We start from the raw sequence: 23,994 nt of genomic DNA, 5'->3' as shown, positions 1-23,994 counted from the left end.
CCCTAGAGTATAAAATTCCATTTTTGTCACACTGTCTGCAATTGGCTGCCAAAATAGTTCCCCAGGATAAATTTTCAAGGGCAGGGAGTCATACCAGGCCAAAATTTGACCCAGTGTCTCAGATGGCTTTACTGTAACAGTGCCCCAAGAACTGTATCTTCAGTTTCTTTTGCTTTTCACTTCTGCAGAGTGACACTTGATTATACAAAGGAGCTGAACTTGTCTCCTCTCTGTGTATTTTTTACTTCAGTTGGCAAAGCAGTTTCCTTTTTTCACAGTAAGATCCAAGGAAAGCTTGCTTTCAGCAACCATTTGTTCTACCTAGAACTGAACTTCAATGGCAAATTTCACTTGAAGGACTGTTCACCCAAAATGTGAAGCTGTTTAGGGCCAGGATGGGCAAAATACAGAGGTAGGCAAAATCTAATGAGTTTTCATCCTCCCTAAGCAGACAATTCTGTGTAATTATACATTTTTTTTTTATAGTAGATAACCAAATTATCTTACTGTCTAAAATTGTTTTAAAAAATAAAAACAGGAACACAAGGAGTCTGACAGGTGATATATGCATGCAAATAACAGCCTATTAAATATTTTTGGTCTATTTTTATGGCACAGACAAAGTTTACTTGTACAAAAAGTGTGTGTGACTGCAAATTCTGGCACCTCATTGCATGCTTCTACCATCAATCCCCTGGTCACTGCTGTGCTTCCCTATCCAGACTTCCACAGAACCACTGCTCGTTCTCCCTTTTCCACTTACCAGCTCTGATCAACCAGCACAGTGTCCACATTACTAAATCAAAACCATCTTATCAAATCAACTCTGCAACACAGCATGTCACTTGGAAAGCAGTTTCTTTATCTCTAATTAGAAATGGGTGGATTGAAACAAGTTTCAATAAACTGGATGTTTTGAAATGAGCAGCCCTGGACAAGAACTAAAACACTCTGACAGCCATTGTCAATGTCTTCAATAATTCACAGATGAGATGCTTGGTTTCAGAAGCTTGGAGAAGGGCAAATAAAGAAACATTAAAAGAAAAAAAAACTATATGGAAATTAGGTCTGGTCTTTTAAGGGATGAAATAATCAAACAAAGCATACCTCAGTGCTCAGAAAATATCAGGGAGATTTTGTGGAAGCAATTATGCATTTTATAGAGTGTACACACTGACTTTAACTGCTTTGTATCAGCACCTCTATTTGCTTTAATCTTTCCCTTGACTTGTGTTTACCTTCCCTTTCAGACTGCTGGTAACTGCCCCTGCAGAGGCCTGGAAAACACACAGAACACTGAGTGCTTCTGGCAAGAGCCACCTCGGACAGCTGGAGCTGTCTGACATCGGATGCCCAAAACACAGGGTGAAGTTGTCACCTGAGTTCCCTCTATAACAGAGATAAATACCTCTGGAGGTTGATTCAACTCATCTGAAAACTCTTGTGAGAATGCTGAGTGATTTCTCCAGAGATGTAAGGCAAGCAGGGTATTTCTCCACTTGTGTCTCTACTGAACACAGAGTCCAGAGAACGACCTACACAGATCACTTCTACGTGGCCAGAGGCAGCTGAGGCATTTACACACAGCCGCTCTTTCTGCCACCTGACGCACTTGTTGTGCAGCAGGGGCAAGGAAGTTCTTATTGCACAGCAAGGCCTACAACACCCCACTGCAAAAACACATAACCAGGAAAATAATTTAATTGCTTATTTATGTGTTGATCTGTTGAAACCTCTTAAACCAGCGCTACGCTTTCTGGTGGCCGAAACACGCGTTCCTCAACACAACCTGACACAGGAGCCAGCCCCATCGCCCATCAAGATGGCGGGAGGCGCAGGACTACAACTCCCGGCAAGCTGCGCGCCGGTATGGGCGTCATCCGCTCCGTCGTTCTCTCTGACCGCAGAGCACGATGGGAGTTGTAGGCGGAGGGCGGAGTGCTCACCATCCGGCGCATGCGCGGCGGCGGCGGCGGACGCGGCGCGTGGCAGGAAGCGGAAGGGGGCGGCCGCGCTCGGAGCCTGACGTGTCCCTCCCGCCGCGGCCGCCGCTCGCTGCTGCTCGGCCGGCGCCGCCATGGGCAGTGAGTACCGGGGAACTCCCGTCCCGCCGCTCCCCCTGGGCTCTTGCTTCTCCCCTCTGGCCGGGAAAGCGCCGTTCCCGGGGGTGGCAGCTCGTGCCGGGGAAGGAACCGGCGCCGCGTGCCCCGTGCCGGGCGGTCCGGCCGGCCCCGCCAGGCTGAGGGTGCCGGGCGCGGTACCGGGGTGGGGGGGCCGATGTCACCTCGGGTGTGACCCCTCCAGGGACAGTGTCACAGGGAGTTACAAACTGTGTCCGCATCCCGCAGTGGTCCGGTCCGTGAGAACCTGCAGGGTCCCGTACCTCGAGGAAAAGCTGCTTGGAAAGCGCCGTAGTCGATTGCTGTGATACTGTAGATGTTGGAGAGACTTTGATATGAATTAAATTGGATATCGCGGTCCAGTGTAGCTTTTCAGACATAATCGTTTGAAATTAAGAAAATGTCTTTTGTGTGCTGGTCTTAAGTTGCCGCTCAAGTTGCAGCCTTCCATGAAAAGGTGGAAAGGCACCAGTAATTTCAGTTCTGCACTGTTGTATTCTTCTGAGTTCAAATCAGTCCAAAATACGGATGCAACCCTAGATTTGTCGTAGCAGATTTAGAATTAACCCTTCAAATTCATAGCTCTCTGCTTATGGGAGGTCCTGTGACCTTGCAAATCCCCTCTTCATTATATGCTTATTTTAAGACAGACTTCAGATCGAAGGATGTGTCTTTTTGGCTGGGAGGGGATCATGGCATGAGATGTTCTGTAGACTAACTTGAATTGATGTTTCTTAATTGCATGGGTAGGAACTGTTAAGCTGTGTGGCCCAAAAGTGTGTAGGACTTCTTAAACTGGATGGCTCAAATGTAATATATATATATATATATAATACCCAAGGCACTTTTTTCTCTAATATCTGGCTGAGGAGAAGCTACCATGAAGTAAAAGTTCCAGGGTGTTGATAAACTCATGTAAAGCAATGACAGAGGTTTTCTGGTGCTGTCAGCCTACTCGGTGAAATGGGAAAATGCTTGACTTTCTTTAATTCTGTTCCTAGTCCATACTTAAAATGTGTTAGCTGAATCTCTGTGTAATTAGAACAGATAAGATTTTAACAATACAAAACATACACCCTGCCCCAAACAAACCAACCAAAATGTCCCCAGAACTGGGACTTTTATTATATAGACTACTTGTTCAAATTCCATTCAGCTTGAGCTTTTTCCAGTGTGCATTGTATCTGTGTGTTCACTTTTTTTTTAAACTTATTTCTGTACAGTAAAATTTCTTGAAGTGATCAAGCCCTTCTGTGTTATCTTGCCTGAAATTCAAAAGCCAGAACGGAAGGTAGGTTAATAAAACTTACTTCCTAGGTTTGTATTTGTGTGATGTAAAATCAGAGTTTGCATTTGTGGGATTTGGGGTTTCTTCCCTGATGGGAGAATGGCAGATTTAGGTACAGCTGTTTTTAGTGTGGTGCATCTCATGTGGATGTGGTTGTACAAGGATAAATGGGGTTGGACAGATTTGTTTCTGTCACAGCAGTGCATGGTGAGATGTTGAAGGCAGTACAGATTGAAGTGTAAACTAGAGTAAGTTAAAGCCACAATTTGAAAATCTTTGCTTCATAAGCTCTAATCTAAGATCATTTGCTGAGATAAGCTGCTCCCTATTACTGGTTTTTTCTCATCATAAGCTCTTACTCATGAAAATGTAAGACTCATTTCTGTGGAAGTACTAGAATTACCTTGCATTGACATAAGCCTTTTTATTTGGATTAAATTTTGAATAAAGCTTTGTAGCTTTCCTTGGTCTTATGTGGGATAAAAGGGATGAACAGTATGTTGTTTCCTTTAGGGTATTCTGTACTTTGTTCCTCTACAAGAAAATCAAAGGTGCTACTATGAAAGTTTGCTTGATGGACTACATGTTATTATGTTGACAGCTTTATCATCTGTTGTTGGTTTTTGGTTTTGTGTTTTTCCCTTTAGATTCAGTTTAAGGAAAAGGTATTATGGACAGCTATCACACTCTTCATCTTCTTAGTATGCTGCCAGGTATGTTTCCTTCCCTTTTTAAGGAAGAGCTGAAATGTTTAAAGCATGCTATGAAGTCTCTAATTTAATCTCTTGGTTGGAAATGCAGATTCCCTTGTTTGGCATTATGTCATCAGACTCTGCAGATCCTTTCTACTGGATGAGAGTGATTTTGGCATCCAATAGAGGTATGGCCAGACTTTCAGGAGGGCATGTTTTTTTAGCTTGAATCAAAATGGTTTTGATTGCATTCTGCTCCATTGTAATGAATATAAAAACCTGAAGTGGAGAGTGAAAAATAATTTTTCTGTATTATTTAAAGTCATAAATCAGTGTGGCATTGGGAAAGGCACTTTCTGAACAAAATGAGTGTATGGTTGTATGGTTGACTGTGCAGTCTATTATCTGTACAAAAATTGAGCTTTTTTTTTTTTTTTGGAGGGAAATGGTTAGGGGAGAGACAGTTCCTAATTACCTGCATTGCTGCTGTTGCAATCTTCAAAATTTGTGATTTGTGTTTCAAAATCATTTGTGTTTCCTTGACTGCTGTGGTTTCCTGGGTGACTTCTTTCAGTCTGCCACACAGAAGATTGAAATGTACAGTAGTTTATATAAATTTCATTTTCTTGTAGCGGCTTTCTAATGCAGCTGTGAAGGTTAAAATTCATGATAGCTTTCCCAAGAAATTTATGTAAACTTTCTAATGCAGCTGTGAATTAAGAATGGTGACAGTTTCCTGAATGCTCTTTATCATTCTATATCATTTGATCTATCAGTTTTATGTAGAGTAAATCTATTTTTGACAGCAAAAGTCTTTTTTGCTGAACACTGTATTTCTGAGGTACTGAGGAGTACTACATGTCAAACTGACTTCTAAAAAACTTTTGTTATCATTGATAATTTTTACATTTATGGAGATTTGGAGTTTTAGATCTTCACCGTTGTGATGTAAAGGTTGATAAAAACTAACTTTTAACTTCACTTTTCTTCCTGTGTCTGGCAGGAACATTGATGGAGCTGGGCATTTCACCCATTGTCACCTCAGGGCTCATCATGCAACTCTTGGCAGGTGCTAAGATAATTGAGGTTGGTGACACCCCAAAGGATAGAGCTCTCTTCAATGGAGCCCAGAAATGTGAGTAACAGCTCAGGTTGAGCACTGGTGGCGTAGAGTACCTCACCCTGATAGTAGAAAGTGAATTTACCATGGGATGAGTGGTGCAGTTGGGCTTGGGGATTTGTGTCGTGTTCTGCTGCAGATACCTGCATTTCAGCAGTCTCCTACTGACAGCTCTCTGCCTTGCTGGCTGCTAAGCTTCAGAAAGGTGTGAAAAGGAAGAGAGTCAGTGCCATTGGCATTGCTGCTATAATCTCCCTAGATAAGTGAAGCAATGTAGAGACTGTGGAGACTCAACTTTTGAACTGTGATGGTCAGTGTTAATCTGAGTGTTTCATAGTGAATAAGGTGTTGGTTGTAGCTGTTTATACCTTGCAGCTCCAGGCATGGATCTTTCTCATCAATAAGGGCTCTCTGTGGTCAGCTGATAATGACTTCCAGAAAAAAAAAATTTCTGGTGTTTTGTAGATATTTGATGCTGTACACTATTTACTGATATGTGTACTGGAAAAAATCATAAATTTCTACAGTAATATCTTAACACCCTCAGAGTTTTCAGTATCTGAAGCAGCCTATGGTAACCAAACCCACTTGCTTCTAAGTGCATTTGAACTATCTGTGTGTATTTCTATTTTCAGTGCCAGATTTCAGACAACAAAGTTAACTTGCTCTTGAATTTAAACACCCCGTGACTTATGTATTCCTTCCCAAATGTTGTGGTTTAACCCCATCTGGCAACTAAGTATCACATGGGACACTTGCTCACTCTCCTGTGAGAAGGAGAGGAGAATGAGAAAAAAAATAATAAAACTTGTAGGTTGAGATAAGAACAGTTTCACAACTGATACAAAGTATAATATAATAACAATAACAACAACTGTAGCAAAAAGGGGAGAGAGAAGCAAAACCTCAGAGAAACAAGTGATGCACACTGCGATGCTCACCACCTGCTGGATGCCCAGCCAGTTCCTGAGCAGAGATCAGCCTTTCCTGGCTGATCCTCCCTACTGAGCCTGACATTCCAGGGTCTGGAATATCCCTGTGGCCACTTAGGGTCAGCTGTCCTGGTCATGCTCCCTGCCAGCTTCTTCTGCACCTGCTGGCTGGCAGAGCAGGGGACATTGAGAAGTCCTTGACTTGGGGTAAGCACTGCTGAGCAACAACTAAAACAGCAGCACATCAGCCTGTTAGCAGCATTATTCTCATGGAAAATCCAACCCACAGTACTCTTCCAGCTACTACGAAGGAAATTAATTTTATCTCAGCTGAACCCACGATTCCCTACAAAAAAGTGGTTTCTGTTTCTCTAATTGCCCACTGACATAAGTATCCAGGACAAATACATACTTTTTCTTTTTATTCTGTAGTGTTTGGAATGATCATTACCATTGGACAGTCCATTGTGTATGTAATGACTGGAATGTATGGAGACCCATCTGAGATGGGTGCTGGTATCTGCTTGCTTATCACAATCCAGGTAATTTTTAGTCTTCTCTACTTGTTCTTCCCCTGAAAGGGTCAAAAAAGCAGCTTCATGGGCAGGCTGTCCCTCATGCAGAACAAAAAGGCCCAAGTGTAGCTGCTTCTTCACATATGGTCTAATCTTTTAATACACATTATTTTTCTAACAAAATGAACAAGACATGGAACTAATTTCTTTTTTTGCTGTAGCTTTTTGTTGCTGGTTTGATAGTTCTGCTCTTGGATGAGCTGCTCCAGAAAGGATATGGTCTTGGTTCTGGCATCTCTCTCTTCATTGCTACCAATATCTGTGAGACCATTGTGTGGAAAGCGTTCAGCCCCACCACAGTGAACACCGGCCGAGGTAATATGGCACAGTCTGTTTTCTTTACCAATAGTTTGTAAAAAAAGGCAACATCTTTTTTTTTTCTACACTGTTAACTTCATGCCAAATGTTGTTACTGCCATCTTGGCTGTGTAGTGAATCTTGCTAATGCAGCAGGTGCTGCTATGCAAAGTGCAAGCACAAAGACATTTTTTCTCAGTCTGTAGTATCTGACAGGATATTTACTGAAGTTGAGTTTCTTACAGTGCCTTCATCAAAAGCCATTGTATTATGACTGCTGTCCAATTTACTGACCAAATATTAGCTGTTTCTTTCTGCTCCTTGCTTTTTTTACATTTTGCCCTAAACTCCTAATTCTCCAAACTCCACTGGACATGATCCTGTTTGCTGCTGTATAGTAGAAAATAGAAGTGAGGTTATGCCATTTGCTATAATCTAAACAATAACTTGTGTCTCACCACAACTGACATTAGAAAGCCTTATGCTTCCCTGTAAGTTTCTTTTTTTTTTTTTATCAGGAGGAGGAAAGAAAGAACTTTGTGCTTGCCAGTGTTTCTAGAGACCAGTAGAGTTATCCTGTACTGGGTTATGATTTAGTTTCTAGGCCACTACAAGGGGATTTTTAAAAAAAATCTTGGAAATAACACAGCTGACATGAAGTGTGACAATATGAAAGTCTGAGAACATGCTCATGATGCAAAAGACTCAAAGCAATCCCATTCTGAATCCTGTAGTTCAGAAATATGGGACAAAACACCTAAACTTGGAGATAATCACAGCTCACCTAACTTTTTCTTTTCCTTTCCAAGGCATGGAATTTGAGGGAGCCATCATTGCTCTGTTCCACCTTCTGGCTACTCGCACAGACAAAGTCCGAGCTCTTCGTGAGGCCTTTTACCGTCAGAACCTTCCCAACCTCATGAATCTCATTGCCACCATCTTTGTCTTTGCAATTGTCATTTACTTCCAGGTCAGTTGGAATAATGAGGGTTGTAAAACTGTATGAAAGTAGGTCTGAAATTTGCTTCCTTCTGCAACAAGGCTCATTTTTGTACATGCAGCATCTGGATTTTTATTATAAACTGCCTTTTCTTAATCAGTTTCTGCACTTACCATAGTCACACAGAAGGCTTGAGGCTTAGTTTGGTCTCTGAAAAAAGAACCAAAAAACCAAATAAAAATACCCCAGATGCACGTGTGCATGTAATATTGTCTAACCCAAATGCTATTGCTTTTTACTGGGAAACACTTTGAAATTTTTAGGCCTGTTTGTTGCTGAAGAATGTAGGAAGTTGTAATGTTTCTTTTCCTGGTTGCTTTGTTCAGTCTTCTTGAAACTTCAGTTTTCTTCTGGTCTGAATCTTTCATACCTTCTTGTGTGTGGCTGTGTGTTTAGACAACCATGCAGTTTTGCAGTTTTTGGGTTCACATCCAGATGTAATGGGCACTTTCTTTTAAAAACTTTTCAGGGCTTCAGAGTGGATCTTCCTATCAAATCTGCTCGCTACCGGGGCCAGTACAACACCTACCCCATCAAGTTGTTCTATACTTCCAACATTCCCATTATTCTCCAGTCTGCCCTGGTGTCCAACCTGTACGTCATCTCCCAGATGCTTTCTGCCCGTTTCAGTGGCAACTTGCTGGTCAGCCTCCTGGGCACCTGGTCTGTGAGTATTCCTTCTCATCCTGCACGCATCTTTACAAGGGCACCATTGAAATGTGGGGTTGAAGAGATGGTCTCTCAGTATGAAGACACACTTTGATAAGTGGTCATACACTCTGAAACTCCTAAATTACTAATTAGTTTGAATTAATGGTAGCATATGAGGCTTGCTGTGATGAATGGAAATTTGTGTGCTGCTGCAGTAGTGATGACACAAAGGTGATACAAACTTTTCTAAGGCTTGGCTTAATGGCTAAGAAATAGTGAGAAGATTGGTGTCTGATTGCTTGTTTTCTTCTTCCAGGACACGTCATCTGGAGGCCCTGCTCGTGCTTATCCAGTTGGTGGACTCTGTTACTACCTGTCACCTCCAGAGTCCTTTTCTTCAGTGTTAGAAGACCCTGTACATGCAGTTGTTTATATTGTATTTATGTTGGGCTCCTGTGCTTTCTTCTCTAAGACATGGATTGAAGTCTCTGGCTCCTCTGCCAAAGATGTAAGTTTAAAATGACAAATTATGTGAGCTTACATGATGGAAACAGATGGGCAGTTGTAAGAATGAGACTGACTTTCTTCTAAAAAGCTTTTCTGCTGGTAATCTTATTGGTAATGTTCATTGTCTGTGTAAACAGGGACTGTATCTTTTTTTAATTGAGAAAGATTCGGACAGAATGGGGGTCATTTTTTCCTGTTTACTGCTTTTTCAAAACAACATCAAAACTTAAATTGCTTTCATTGGAATTAGGAAATTTAGAACATAGAAACGTGATCAGTGTGAGAGCAGGTAACAGGAGAGGTAGAAACTCTTTCAGTGCCACGTGACAGGTGCACCATGTGCAAGACAGTTGCCACTTAAAAACTTGCAGGTAAAGCTCAGACAGCCATTCCTGACGCAGAGAGTTCTGAGCTTCTTTTGTGGGAAAATTAACTAGAGGTTGTTATTTTTAGCTAGAGAGCACTAGCAATGGAGAATATGATGCAGTGCATTGATGTACCTGAGGCTAGCTTCTCAAAATTTCTATTTGCTACGGGATATTTAACATTCAGGAACTTATCACCCTGAAATTGGAGTTGGAAAACAAACTGGAAAATAGCTGTCATTGTGATATATTTGTATTGTGTGGTTCTGGGTAGGAGGTGAAGTTTGGCAGCTATATGGAATGGTTTAATCCATTCTTTAACAAATTGCACAGTTACTGGAGCAGTGTGAGCACTCTCTTGTTTTGCACTTGCACGTTGCTGCTTCTCAGGTGTGCAGGGAGGCACTCACAGCCATGTACAGTCAGGTGTTTTATTTCAGAGTAAACCAATCCAGTATTCAGAGTAGACAATTTTTAACACTTAAATACTTTTTCCTGATACTAAATAAAATAATTCTAGGTTCATGCAATAAAGGTCAGAAATGAAAGTTGATAAATTATTACATAAGTGTTCACTGTGTAGTGGAAAACTGGCAGCTTACTCATCTGAAAGTGTGTTTTCTCAGTGCATGGAGTCAGTGATGAGCACCTTCGTGTTCCCCTGCTAGAGTTTGTTACCCACAGTTGTTAGTAAAGTGTTTGCAGGGCTCTGCTGTAACTCTGTGCAACTGCAGAAATCCAGTTTAAGAATAATGTTCCAAGAAGGGATTCTAAGTCTGGCTCCACAAATAAATAGTTAACTGAATGCAGGAAACTGAAATGGAATAAACACTTCAAGGAATGATTTTTTAACATCTGCAAAACCCTCATCAGGGGAAAGGTAGATGGAAAAACATGGATTGAATTATGTGTGTGAGAGCCTACCAGTATCCAAATTTTCCTTTTCTCACTAGGACTAGAATTATCCAGAAAGCTTTGTATAATTGACAGGTAGAAAAGTGCCTGTGACTGTAATTTATCTGAAGTTAAAATACTGGATGAATTCAGATGAATCATGTAAAACACAATCCAGACCACAAAACAATACAAAAAGCACCCAACCCCACCACCATTTACTACTGTTTTCCCACAGTACTACATTCCATGGCCTTGGGAAATCACACTAAACTAACTTACTCTGTTCCTTGATTCAATGCAGGTTGCCAAGCAATTGAAAGAACAGCAAATGGTAATGCGAGGTCACAGAGAAACTTCAATGGTACATGAACTCAACAGGTGAGCTACATATTCACTGGCTGTTCTTGCCAAGTGTTATGGGCAAACAAAGGGCAAAGTTTGCTTTGACTTCCATTTTCTAGAACCTAGAACACAGATATTATTTCAGCTTTGATGTCACATGCATATGACATAGAACATTATCTCATTAGTGGAAGACTTGTGCAGTACAGCTTATTTTTGCCTTGCATTTAAAAAATTTGTCTCAAATTCTGGACCTTTTATTTTCCTGGGTTTTTTTTTTTTTCATTTATGTATTCTTCTCAGGGTAGCTAATAATGAGAATTTCAGTGTGCTTTACTACTTCAAGCTGACCCAAAAATATTTTCTTACTGTAATTTTTTGTGTGTTATTAGTCTTGAGGACTATTCTCATGCAGATCTCACTTCTAAAACAAGTAGTTACTTAAATCTCCTAGGTGCAGAGGTGGGCAGGGGTTGATGTCTTTAGGTTTTCAGATTTCAGGACAGGACCTATGAACCTTTTGTGTTATGGTAATATTATTGTTACTTTGGATTTCAGTCACCTACAGATGATTTGAAGAGCCAGTAGTCATGAGTTTAAAATTTGTGCATAATTGCATGGTGGACTGTAATACCTTCTCCTCTTAGTGTAGCATTTTCTTCTTCTCCATGTTGAGCATTTTATATTCTTATCCAGATTGCAGACCCACAAGGGAAGAGAATATTCTGCCATTGACTTTTTTGTTACTATCTAAGCAAACTCTAATGCCCTTTTCTATTCTCATTTCATGTTTTCCAGGTACATCCCTACAGCTGCTGCCTTTGGTGGGCTCTGTATCGGTGCCCTCTCTGTGCTGGCAGACTTCCTGGGGGCAATTGGCTCTGGAACTGGAATTCTGCTTGCTGTCACCATCATTTATCAGTACTTTGAAATTTTTGTAAAGGAACAGAGTGAAGTTGGCAGTATGGGAGCTCTTCTTTTCTAAACTTAAGTTTCTCATGGACCCAGGAAAAAGAGGAGGGACATTCTCAAAGTGTAGCCAGTCAGGGGAAAAGAAGTATCATAAACTTGATAGTGTCATTCTATAGAAACACATATTTTAATAATGTTTCCAAAGCACATTCCCTTACATTCAAACTTTTCTAGCATACTGTTTGCATTTTATAAATTGATGAGGAAGATGTGCAAAAAAATTTTTTAAGAAAATTGTTTTTTAATTATGTATTAGGAGAGTCAGCTTTCTAACTTGGATTTAGTTCAATGACTCCTGAAATTTTTTTGAGCCCCTTTCACATTTAGTAACCTGAAACCTTTACAGGTTTTAATTAATGTTTGTTAAACGAATATTTGGAAGGGATTTTTTTCCATTTTACTTGGTTTTGCAGCTCCTTTGCAGTAATGGTGAAAAAAATCTCTCCATCTGATGCTCAAGTTCCATAATTATGGTTGTAAGCACAAATGGGGTTTCATGTGTCAGGGGTTTTTTTTTCAGTATGGCAGATTTGAAAGGCAGTTGTTTCTTTTTACTATGATATAATATCTATAATTCCAAATGTTTTGTCTCGTAATTACTACACTAGACTTTGTCAGCTGTTGAGTATTGGCTTGAGACTGTTTTCAAGTTTCTGTGTAAGAAAGGAATGTGTCCTTTTCCACCACCTCTCCTCCACAAGCAGAAAACTCAGGTAAATCTAGATTCTACCAGAACCTGTGCCTAAGAGTTGCTACTTTGAAACTTGGTTAAACTGACTTTGTAAAGCCTTCTAATTAGTCTTTATTGCCATTAGTGGCTGTGCTTCTAGTTCTGATGTCAGCTGAAAGGAATGAGTGTTATGGCTGCTTAGATGCAAATCTGCTTGTGCTCTTTGCTAGAGTGAAGTTTCTCTCCTTGATAATGAATTCTGGTCTCATAGCAATCAGGATGTTATCTCATTACTCATATCAAGTGAATTTTGAGTCTCATTACCACAAAAGAGTGGAAAGAATGGATGCTACTTGTCTGTTTTTGTAGATCTAGATATGAAACCCCTGTCAGATAACTCCACTAAGGGGCTTATGTAGAAGGCTTTTCCATCCTATAATCTCATGGATTTGAGTGGTACGTAGGAAAATCCTCTTTCAGAAGGTATTGGGATTCCTTTTTTGAAGATCACACCTTCAAAATGGAGTTTACAGTTAAGGCTGTAATGGACCAGAATAAAACTTAATTTTCCATTTTAATTTAGGTTGTCAGTACTAATCAGGTGCCTAGGACCAATTGCAAATATTTGTGTATGAGTCTTGTAAATACACTTCTCCTCAATCAGTATTGGACAACATGGAAACCAGAAGGAGGAGTTGTGGCTGCTTGAACTTTTCTTTACACTGCATCAACATGCCTTCTGTGCATTTTTGCATGTTGGGCAGTCTGTGAGTCACTGTTCCTGCTGGAGTGGTGGGACTCTGTTACACACCCAAGGAGCACAGATGACATCCAGAAACCCTTGTTAATACCCTGAACTCAGATACCAAACACGTGGGAAATCTGCAAATGTGGAATGAGATGCACCTATCAATGAAAGTCAAATGCCTGGGATGAGGATCACGATTGGAAAAGGAATAAAAGAATTGGGATGAAGTATCCATGAAATGATCACTGTCAGCCATTCACTATGATGTCACACTACATTGAATAATTTCTCTGGTTTTTATGAAGTACTAATGCACCACAGCACAACTGTGGTGTGAAATGGGGACAGTGAAAAAGTGGCATTAAAAGGAGAGGGAAAGGGTTCTGATATGATTCTGCTTTGGGGATTTTGATGATGTTTTTCCAGGAAGCCCAATACAAACTTTATTTTAATATAAAAGACTCCACTTCTGTGCATGCTGCTCTGGCTGGGCTGGAGCTATACTTGTATTTTTGGTCATATCTGTTTGAACTGGTTGCAGTTTAGACCATTTGCTCTTCAGTATCTAAGCAGCACTTGTTCTGTGCATCTGTATTTTTGTGGTCTAGTGGTGAATCTTTGTTATCAAACGGCTGTTTCCTCAAAGCAGAACCTGCTGGCCATACAATGGATGTTCACAAAAAGAAATAATGCCTATAAAATCTGCTTTATAATGAAATAAAGTACATCTTTGGAGCTAGTGCTTGGCTTTTGGTGCTTGGATGCTGTTACAATTCTAACACTTGTAGAGTAAGGTTACCAGCCTCTGACACAGATACTGGTACCCTCAAAACACCTGATCAGAGTGCCAGTGTGAAATAAAGACAATTTGTATTTGCTCCAAGGTCTCTCAGTAGTGGGTTGCCAAAATAACTGGATCTGGACCATTCCTTTGGGCTTTTTTTTTTTTTTTGAGCTGCAATTCTAAAGGTGCTGCACAAGTAAATAGAGGGTGAGTGTGGTAATGATTCATCGCTTTAACAAAAACTGTTTCTATTAGAGATACACTGCCAGTCGTTTTGTAGTGTGATAATTGAGACAACAAAACTCAAAGCTGATGATATTCCCAATATTGTTTTGCCCTTTGAGTTTTTAAACTTAGAGTAAGGAAAAATTTTGCCTTCTGCCTGAATAGAAATATCCCAGTAGCTGAACGCAAATTTACTAAAAATACTGTTACTGGATGCAGGAAGTTCAGCCATGATTTTGGTTGTGTTTGAAGTCACTCTAAAAAGCAGCCTGATTTCTCCCTTGCTGTTTTATTTTTCATCAGGAGACTTGCATTGATGACTGTGGTTGCTGTGGGAATATTATGTCATCACACATATGATCACAGAAATAATTGAGGTCACTGTAGATGTAATGAGTTATGTGCAAGAGCTGGATGAGAACCAACACCAGGGCAACATCTGACATCTTTCTCCTGGGGCTATTTTGTGCAAAATTCTTGATGTGTCCTTTTCTTCTGCCCTGCAGGTTTCAGGTGAAAGTTTCTTTAGCATTTAAGTGCTGACTATTTAATTTTTGTCCTTTTTGTCATTATTCATGTAGCTTTAAAAATCGTCTGGTTTATTCTAGTTCATTTATTCCTAGGGCCTATTTCCATGTAATTTTGAGATAGCAAACAAATGGACATTTTCCTCTAATTTCTCAAACATTTTGTTCTTGGGTTTTTATATTTAAAAATAAATTAATTCCTTTTGGCTGCAACTATAAAGGTTGTTGCTTTAGTTTAAATGTTTCATGACTGTGCTCCCTTGATTTTTTTCTGGGGATAACTGTCCCATACTGTAAACAGACAGATTTGTGGAATTTGTGATTTAAGGTTTTTAGACAGCTTTTGGAAAAGGAGGAAGCCAAGTGACCCAGTAACTTGTTGTCCTAACTGTCCTCTCTTGCAAGGAGGAAAAACAAGCTTTAGGTGCCCCTCAGTTCCCCACTGCTGTGGCGAGGCTCCGAGGTTCCTGACAGCTGTCTGCTGACGGATGTGCTGTGACCCTGCCGGGTCCTGGGCCAGCACCCGTGCCTGGATCCCAGACCTGCTCCCGCTGTTGCCGGCTGCTGACTGCGCACTCCCGCCCTTCCCGGCCCGGCTGCCTCCCTGCGGGTCCGTGCAGGCTGTTTCCGCCAGTGGAGAAGGGACAGGACAGGACAGTGTCCCTCTGGGCAGGGAGGGACACTGGTGGCGTCTCTGCTGTACCTGGTGTGCGCCTCGCCTGTCCTTCACCTCCTTTCCCCGCCGCTCCTCCGCCAGGTTTCTGCCGCCTCGGGCGGCCTCCTGCCCCTAAAGGAGCTGCGGGAGCCGGGACAGCGCCGGCGGCTCCGGGGGCTGCGGCTCCGGAGCGGCTGCTCGGCCCCGGAACGGCTCCCCAGCTCCGCCGAGCCTCCCGAAGCTCCGAGCCCGGCCCGGAGCCTCTGCCCGCCGGGTGGCGATGTTAGCCTGCGAGTCAAGCGCGGCACTCGGGATCGGGGGAAGGCGGATCCGCCTGTCCCAAGTGCGTCCTTTCCTTTCCTCCGCTACGATGCCGGTGGGCGTCGTACAACGTAAAAAGTTCGGAGCAGAGTTTGCCAATATTTATTTAAGCTTCCTGGAGCTGCGGCCAGGCTTGAGATTGTTTTAGATGAAACGGTGAAAATAGTATTTTAAAGCATTTATAATGTTTATAATATTTTCTAATATATTTCAGGCATGCTGGGTGCCAAGGGGCAGTTGTCTTCTTCTGCCACTTAAGCCTAGACTGAGACAGTCTATGGAGTTGAAAAGAAGACAAGAAAATAAGCATTTAAAACCAAAATCAATATTCTAAGCTAGGGACCTAATTAGTCAGCTAGACTTTAAGCTGCTGGTTTATAATATGCTCCTGGATGGATCTGCTAAAATTGAAACTCTTCTGTGGGCCAGGTTCTAGCAATCCTCTGGCCATTGCCAGCATGGTTCCAGCCAAGCTGGCAGCGTTTGGCAGAAAGGAAATACCCTGACAATTGGCACCTCTTCTGGCAGCTGTGTCAAAGAGGCTGGAGACTGAAGGAGCGCAGACATGATACACTTTGTCATCACAGAGGGGGCTGTCAAGGTCAGGGACAGGATGCTGGCTCTGAGCTATTTATTGCTGAGGAACAAGAAGACTGGGCCAATACCTCAGAAATAGGAATACCTGAGAGCTTAAAACAGAGGGAACAAATAGAACAGTGATGATACATATTTTTAAGAAACTGTTTCAGATATTTTTATATTTCTTTTAAGAGAATCAGGATACATAGCACATATATAAAATCCCAGATTCCCCTTCTTAGATATTAAGGCTAAAGTGGATGGTTCCAAAAATGGTGTGAGTGCTGCTGGGGAATCTTGCTATCTGAAATCTCAGGCAAGTATTATCCACTTTAATCTTCAGCGTGTCTGAAGCTCTCTAATGTTCTTGCAGCTCTAATGTGTCTTTTCTTTATACCTGTGGTGTGAAGATTTATTAAAGGAGAAGGCAGCTCCAGACATAGAGGAACAAGGTACAGTGAGCAGAACATTCTGCCTGATTAACTTCGCTATATAAGTGTGATTTTTATTTTGGTTTAAATAGCTTCATCTTTTGGCAGTGCAAGAACATGAAAGTGTTGTTGCTGCTGGATTCCCTGGGGCTGCAGAACTATGCCTAATGCAGGTAGAGCAAGGGCTCCCTGACCACAAATGTGGTCACTGACTCAAGGATTTGGGATTACAGAGCTCAGCTGCAGGAAGTAACTGGAGGATGTGTGGAGAGAGGCCATGAAGGAATTGTGGGAAGAAGCAGTGCAGGAGCCAAGGGGCAGTGAGGGGATGTACCCTTGGGAAGCTGGGATGTGGTGGTCTGATGTGCCTATACCTAAATCAGTGCATCTGAAAATGCTCTTGAGCTCCAGGATTCTGAAGAGCAGCACCAACAAATTGTGAGTGCCTTGTGTGGCAGTGGATGCTGATTAAAATGCAGAGGGGCAGCTGCCTGCTGGATCTCCCCTGCCAGACAAGCCCAGAATACCTGTGTGCTCTAGAAATCAATGATTTGTTTAACCTTGGTATCCCAGACTGACCTCGTGTTTCCTTAGCACTATCCAAAGTTTTCTTCGTGCTCTGCAGATGTAGAAACTTGTAAGATGCAAAAGTGTGTTTGTTAAAATAATTCCTTTTCTAAGCACCTTTATCTTGGATGTTTGAGGATAAAGCTTAAACTGTTGATTTTTAAGTTATTAGAAGAGCAATTTTTAACCTATCCCCCTTGTTTTGAGTGACTCTTGGAAGGAGGAGAGATTTATTGGGGGGGGACATGTTAATTTCCTCAAGTAGGTAGAAAAGAGCTGTCTCTTATCTCAGTGCTTCCCATTTCTTCAGCAGGGCAGGCTGGCAGAAACAAGCCAACATTTGGGATAAGACTTATCTAATTTAGTGATGAAACACTGTAGCACAAGCCAGGGAGTCTGACACTACTTTCTGCAACTGAGGTACATCAAAATATTTTTTATTTAGGTTTAAACACAGTATCCACCTTTTTGTAGAGGATAGCTGGAAGCTCACAGGATCCATTAAACTGGAATGGTGACAGGGATATGAAATGTGAAAAGAGAAGAGTTCTAGTTGCAGAGCAAATAGACTGAAAGTGTTTCCATTTTTATGAAGTGGGTTCTCATCTGTTATTTGTGTTGCAGAAGTTGTTTCTTCTGCATGCGAGCTCTCATTTTTGTGGGTGCTGGCTGCAATTACAATATCATGGAGATTTTTGGTTCCAAAATTTGTGCACTCTGAAAAAACCTCCCACTTTTAAAAAGAAAAAAAAAAAAAAGCTGCAGAGCAGGACAGGACCTGTCCCCAGTCCTACAGCTGATCATTACAGGAGTCCTGGCTCAAACAGTGTCTGCCTCCTCTTAACTTGCCTCTTTCACTGATGTTGCCTCTTTAAGCACCAGGAGAAGTGTTAACTCTATTGACTGAAATGCAGATCCAAACTGCACACATGTACGTATATGAAGCAGCTGTCTTTAAAACATAACTATCAACACTTAATTAATGAAATAATACCCTTAATTCTGTAAATCCCAAAATCAGTGTGAGACCACTGAGCTCATACCTGTAGGAGAATGGGGGTCAGGGAATTCAGTGGTCCATGTGCCATCATGGTCATGTTTTCCTTTGTTCATGCAGAATTGCTGATGCATCACTGTCTTGATATTATTTCACCCTTGCAGAATATTTCTGCTTATCCAGAGAGTGTTTCCTTTATGCATAATCCATTAAATGATGATCAGAGCTTTGAGTGCCTGCAATTCATCAAGTTTAACACTTTACAAGAAGAGAAGACAAAACCATTTCTCTATGGTTTTGGTTGTTAAACATAATAGCTATAAAATCTACTCAATCTAGATCTTTTACCTAAGCAGAGGTGACAGATTGATGCTGCTGGGATTCTAGAAGGTGTTACTGGACACATAATGAAGTTTCCTGCAGGCTGTTATATTGCTTCAGCTCAGGGAGCTCTGTGTGAGCATAATGAAGCTGCACCCTCTAATCATCAGGAAAAAACATCTTCATTTAGCCCAGGCTCCAACCCACAACTTGAAAGGCCTGAGCAAAATCCTCCACTTTATTCCCTTGTGCTCCCTGGGTGGATCTGTGCTGGGAGGTGCTTGCACAAGCCAGGTATTTCTCATGTCAGAGCTTCAGTCCTGAAGTGGAAGTGACCCTTAGACAGTCCAAACCTCACATTTCCCATAATAATGTGCTGCTGCAAATGCAAACACACTGGGGAGCACCCAGCTCCCCTGCCTGCAGCCCCCTCAGCAGGTACCTCTGTCATCTGAAGAGATGCTGTTTGGTTCCATCGCCATGCAGAGCCATTACTGCAGCAATAAGGAGCAGCTTTGCCTTTCTCTTGTAAATCCTCTGGCAGGAGCATGATGTGGCTCTTGCCAAATACCTCTGTCAGGGGCAGGAAGAGCCGAGGGGTTTGAGGAGCAGGAGAATGCCCAGGAGGTGGGCAGAGGTCAGAGGTGGCCTTTCTTCCCTGTACATCAGAGCTTTGTGCACACGCCTCTGTCTGCTGGAGGGCACAAGAGCCTCATGCCATTGGCTGCCAAATCTGATGGGGCACAGGGGCTTTGTGACCTTTTCCAACATGACCTTTCAAAGGGTGAGATGAGCTTCACACAATTTGTTTTCATCTTACAACAACAGCAAGAGCACTTGACCACGTAAAACAATTTTGCTATATTTCTATCCAAAAGACTTATCAATTCCTGGATGTAATATTTTTTATTTTCTCACTTGTTCCTATGTGTGTGTTCCATTGGTCTTTAAATGCCATTTGATGAGTGCTTTCCTGCTGCCCTAGCACTGGCTGGGTGGGGTTGCCTGCTCTGATTCTGTGTGAGGGAAGGTGGCTGGTTTTTCTGAAGAGTGGTGATGATATGTGCGGATAGCCCTGGCAAGATCCTGCCTTCTGGATTGGACAAAGCAAATTCATCCTCGGAAAAAATCTATCCAAAGGGACAGGACCCTTTAGGAATATATAGTTATCAGTCTCTGTAATCTTAGGTGCCTATCACCTGTATCCAAGTTGTACAATACAGATGTCCAGAGGGGCTGGAGCCATTCAATAAAGCTGCTGCAATAGTTCTTTACATTAATACTGAGTTTGAACACATCACTCCTGCAGTCACTGCTCTGGAAAACCACGTGCAGCTCTCAGACCTGGAGAGCTTTGGGGATAATAAAAGAACAGACAGGCTGAAGCAGGGCTGAGGGTCCTGACAGTCCCCACTTGGGACCCAGCAAAGGTGATGCTGGGGAATTGGTTTTGGCCTCTGAGGCAGCACTTGGCTTGCTAGTTCCCAGTATTTACCTAAATATATTTTGGATTGCTGCAGCTGCTATTGTTTGTGATAAAGGCTTGGACAAAAGGTCTATTGATCAGGCAGTCCTGGCCATCCATCTCTGTCTGCCTCTCCAGACAGCTGGGCTGGGGTGGCAGTGATGCTGCTGAGCCACTGCTCTGCACCAGGCTGGCACAGGGCTGTGCTCCCTGGGAGGGAAAAGGGGTGATCCCACCACAGACCTCTTTGCCTTTCTCCCCACATGCACACGAGAATCTCTGTGTGATCTCAGAGCCATGTGTGACAGGCTCAGAGCTCGTGATGGTTCCAAGCTCATGATGATCTTGCTCCCATGGTCTGGTTTAGTAAGGTCTGCCAGGTCTGAATGCTCATGACATTCGAGCCTCACAGAGCAGAGAGATTATCACAGAAAAAAGTTCTGAATTTTATGCTTTTTTTTTTTTTTTTAATGAAGTCGCTATTGGGTGGAGAAAATCTTGTGACTGGAGGAAAACTCCTGGGTTTCTTAGGAAAAGTGAAATATTTCCTGTAGTTATTGTTTGAGTTAAACTTTGTCTGCTTGTCTAATGATGAAAAATGGTGGGTGGTGCAATTAGATAACACGTGGAAAATATTAATATTTCTGGAATACTTGTCAAAATACAGGCCATGTTAGAAATGAAATTGCATCTCATGCATCGATTCTTGCATTGACAGAGAAATTAAATACTTTTATTCCTAAAATAGGAGAGAATAAGATACTGAAAATAAAAGGCAGCAATATTGCTAATGTGTATACAAAGAAAGATGGTTATATCTCATGGCTCTGAAGTGGATCTTACATCCAGACATAATAATGCAGATACATAAAAACTTCTGTTTTGAGGAACTAGCTGGGGGAAAAAACAATGTGAGATTTCAGTATAAACTCCTTTCAATGTAGTTAAGAGAGTACAAAATTAAGGACTGACAGTAAAGTTGGCCAGCAATAAGTGGGGGTTGTAGTTACCTGTTTTAACATGTAATAACTCAAAGTGAAGAATTTATTCATTTTATAGGAGGCTTTCTTTTCAAGCAGTGGAGTACAAAAGTAACAGTATCACTTTAAAAATGTGTATTTTTATACATGTTACCATGTGTTCCTAATTTCTTTTTGTTTTCTCAGTTGAGCCTCTGTTTCTGACACCTCCAATACTGCTGCTGTGAAAGGTGGGGGTCAGTGTCACCCAGCTGGACCCAGGGCTCAGCACAGCATGGAGGTTCTGGCTCTGCTGGGTCTGGGAGGGTTTCAGAGGCCGGGGGCGGGTGGTGCCTGTGGAGCACAGACAGGCAGGAGCTGGGCCGTGAGGCTGTGGGGTCATGGGGCTGTGGGGTGATGGAGCCATGGGGCTGTGGGGTGATGGAGCCATGGGGCAGTGGAGTCATGGGGCTGTGGGGTGATGGGGCCATGGGGTTATGGGGTGATGGGGCTGTGGGGTTATGGGGCTGTGGGGTTATGGGGTGATGGGGCTGTGGGGTGATGGGGCCATGGGGTTATGGGGTGATGGGGCTGTGGGGCCATGAGGCAATGGGATCATGGGGCCGTGGGGCCGTGGGGCGATGTGCCCATGGGGTGATGTGCCCGTGGGGCGATGGAGGCAAGTGCCGAGCCCCAGGATGAACCCCCCAGCTGCGGCCGCAGGGCTGCTCCCGGGAAGGGCGGCAGCGGGGACAGGAGCCCCTGTGTCCCGGCATCTCGGCAGGCTCCTGACAGGCTGATAGGAGAGCTGAAGTGCGGGAGTCATTAACTCCAGCCGGATGGAGGAACTGCCCTGTGCCTCCCCTCCATGTGCAGCAGCCTGCCGTGCCTTTCCCGCCCGGCAGCGCTCGGGGCGGGCGCTGGCCCTGCCCTGCCGCTCACGGCCCGGGGCTGCTCCCCCTGTCCCCGCTGTCACCCCTCGTTTGCCATCGCTCACATCAGCGCGGGGCCGGGCGGGGATCCCCCGTCACCGATCTGCGCCCCAGGCTGATCAAGGAGCACACGGACAATGGGGACATTGTGTCCGGGTTCTGTGCCCCGCCTGGGGAAGCCAGCCTGTCCCGCACAGCCACAGCCCCGTGTCCTCAAGCTGGCAGGTCACAGCCAGGCGACGCGGGACTGATGCCGCAGACGTGTGGAAAGAACTTTTGGGGAGAGAATTGCGACTGCTTTTGGCTGGTGAGATGATTGAGGGAACCGAGTGTTTTGAGCAGTATGATGAAAGGGGTGTGGCAGTTGAGGTCCCCCACGCACACAAATTTGGAAGTCGTGTCTGAGAAGGTGTCTCTTATACTAACAGAATACATTATTTGATTCATAACTTGAAGTAAAACCTCTACCTGGGTATTTGGTGGATTTGCTTCTCGACACTTTTTTGTTCTCTCCTCTATTTGTTTACTGGCATTAGCTTCCTGGGAAGAAGGGTGCCAGATAGCTTGCTGCATTTCCAGGGGATTCCTCTTTCTCTTGCTTCCTCCATTTCACCTTTCTACTCTTCATCTCCCTTTCTCTTGTCTTGTGATGCACAACCTTCTTTCAAACATCCCATCTCACTTGTGCTTCTCCTCCTGCTTTCTCTGGGATTGCATCTGCTGTACAGAGGGTTTATTCCTCCCCTCTGGCTGTACTTTCTCTTGCCATTCTTAGCATAGTTCTGCCTTTTTTCTTTTTCTTTCCTCATTCTCTAGATTTCTTTCTTCTTCCTCACACTTTCTTCTTCTGTTTCAGGGAATTTTCTTTTCCATTCTCTTCTTCCTTGTATCTCTCAGGTTTGCCATCCTCCCTTGCAGTGTCTGCTCCTTGTTTATCAGCCCTTTCCTTCAGTCTGTTCTGTCTTCTGCTGGGTGTCTCCACAGGCAATAAACTGAAGTCCTATGGCCAGGCCAGAGGTTCTGTCCACTGTGAAGGCCAAATAGGATCCTACAAATGAACAGAGAAGTTTATCTGTGTGAGGTCATTGGAAATTACATCTACCCTGCCAGCTCCCCCTCTCAGTGGCAGAGGATAGGTGATGTCTGCTGATCAGCCAGCCCTCCCAGCTTGGAAAAAGTGATGCTGAGCCCTGCCCATGCTTGGTGAAAGCAGGGACAGGGAGTATTTTGTTAGGCAATGTGCACCTTGACCCATGATCCAGTCAAGCCTCATCACCCAAGAAATAATGGAATAAATCAGCTCAGATGGGAAATTTACCTCAGATGCAGAGATGTTGCAGTGAATGATTTATCTGAGGATAAATGGCTCCTGTTGGAGGTGGGTAATAATCCCATGAAGCAGAGAGAGTCCTGTGCTGTGAGAGGTACTGTGGGTCAGCTGAGATCCACCTTCACAGCTCTCACACCTCAACACTTCACGGTGTTGCTTGTCATGGGATTGAGCCTGAAGAATCCCCACTCCTGATCATTCAAGCCCAGTCTCAGTGGTTCAGGAACATTCCATACTTTCTGTTCTGAGCTGTATATTTCCCCAGACTTTTCCAGTGTGGCATTACCTTGCTCCATCAGTCATATTTCACCCTAGAGATGGTTGTCTCTTGATGGCAGATGAAGTGGAGTGATTGAAGCACTACTAGGCTGGGCCACTGTAAAATACTCTTTATCAAAAGTGAGCCCTGCAAAGAGGGCTGTAATTCTTTTGACCCCCTCCCTTTTTTTATTTTTTCCTGTAGGAGTATTTCAGCTATGTAATTAATTTTTTTTTAATATCTCTCTTTCCAGACTTTTTATTCCAGTCCCAGTGCCTGTGATTCCTGCGGGGTGTGAGGAGGAGGGCTGAGTGACAGGCTAATAACCTGCTCTGGCTCTCGCTCCAAGCCCAGTGGCAGGTGTCCCAGAGCCCCTATTGAATGCCACCATCCAAAAAAAAATTATCAACAATCTTCCTTCAACAATGATTTATTATTGCCATAATTTGCCTCGGTACAATGAGCT

At 43.1% G+C, this 23,994-nt stretch overlaps 1 protein-coding gene across 1 annotated transcript; it reads left to right on the top strand.

The window, feature by feature from the left end:
- Positions 1-1,959: 1,959 nt before the first annotated feature.
- SEC61A1 (SEC61 translocon subunit alpha 1) lies at positions 1,960-13,915 on the top strand. The gene is made up of 12 exons (XM_059856523.1): positions 1,960-2,084; positions 3,344-3,411; positions 4,056-4,121; positions 4,210-4,288; positions 5,104-5,235; positions 6,585-6,694; positions 6,889-7,042; positions 7,834-7,994; positions 8,494-8,691; positions 8,992-9,183; positions 10,746-10,822; positions 11,585-13,915. Exons 1-12 carry the CDS (start codon positions 2,078-2,080, stop codon positions 11,769-11,771), a joined length of 1,431 nt encoding a protein of 476 aa, XP_059712506.1. The 5' UTR covers positions 1,960-2,077; the 3' UTR covers positions 11,772-13,915.
- Positions 13,916-23,994: the final 10,079 nt, after the last annotated feature.

The sequence above is a fragment of the Haemorhous mexicanus genome, chromosome 11 (assembly GCF_027477595.1).
Source record: "Haemorhous mexicanus isolate bHaeMex1 chromosome 11, bHaeMex1.pri, whole genome shotgun sequence".
NCBI lineage: Eukaryota > Metazoa > Chordata > Aves > Passeriformes > Fringillidae > Haemorhous > Haemorhous mexicanus.
This window is presented reverse-complemented; position numbering and strand designations above follow the sequence as displayed.

Bases quoted from the DNA above. Each gene is read 5' to 3' on its own strand.
- SEC61A1 (XM_059856523.1), top strand. The intron at 4,289-5,103 runs GTATGGCCAGAC...TGTGTCTGGCAG, and splicing joins GATTTTGGCATCCAATAGAG to GAACATTGATGGAGCTGGGC. The intron at 6,695-6,888 runs GTAATTTTTAGT...TTTTTGCTGTAG, and splicing joins GCTTGCTTATCACAATCCAG to CTTTTTGTTGCTGGTTTGAT.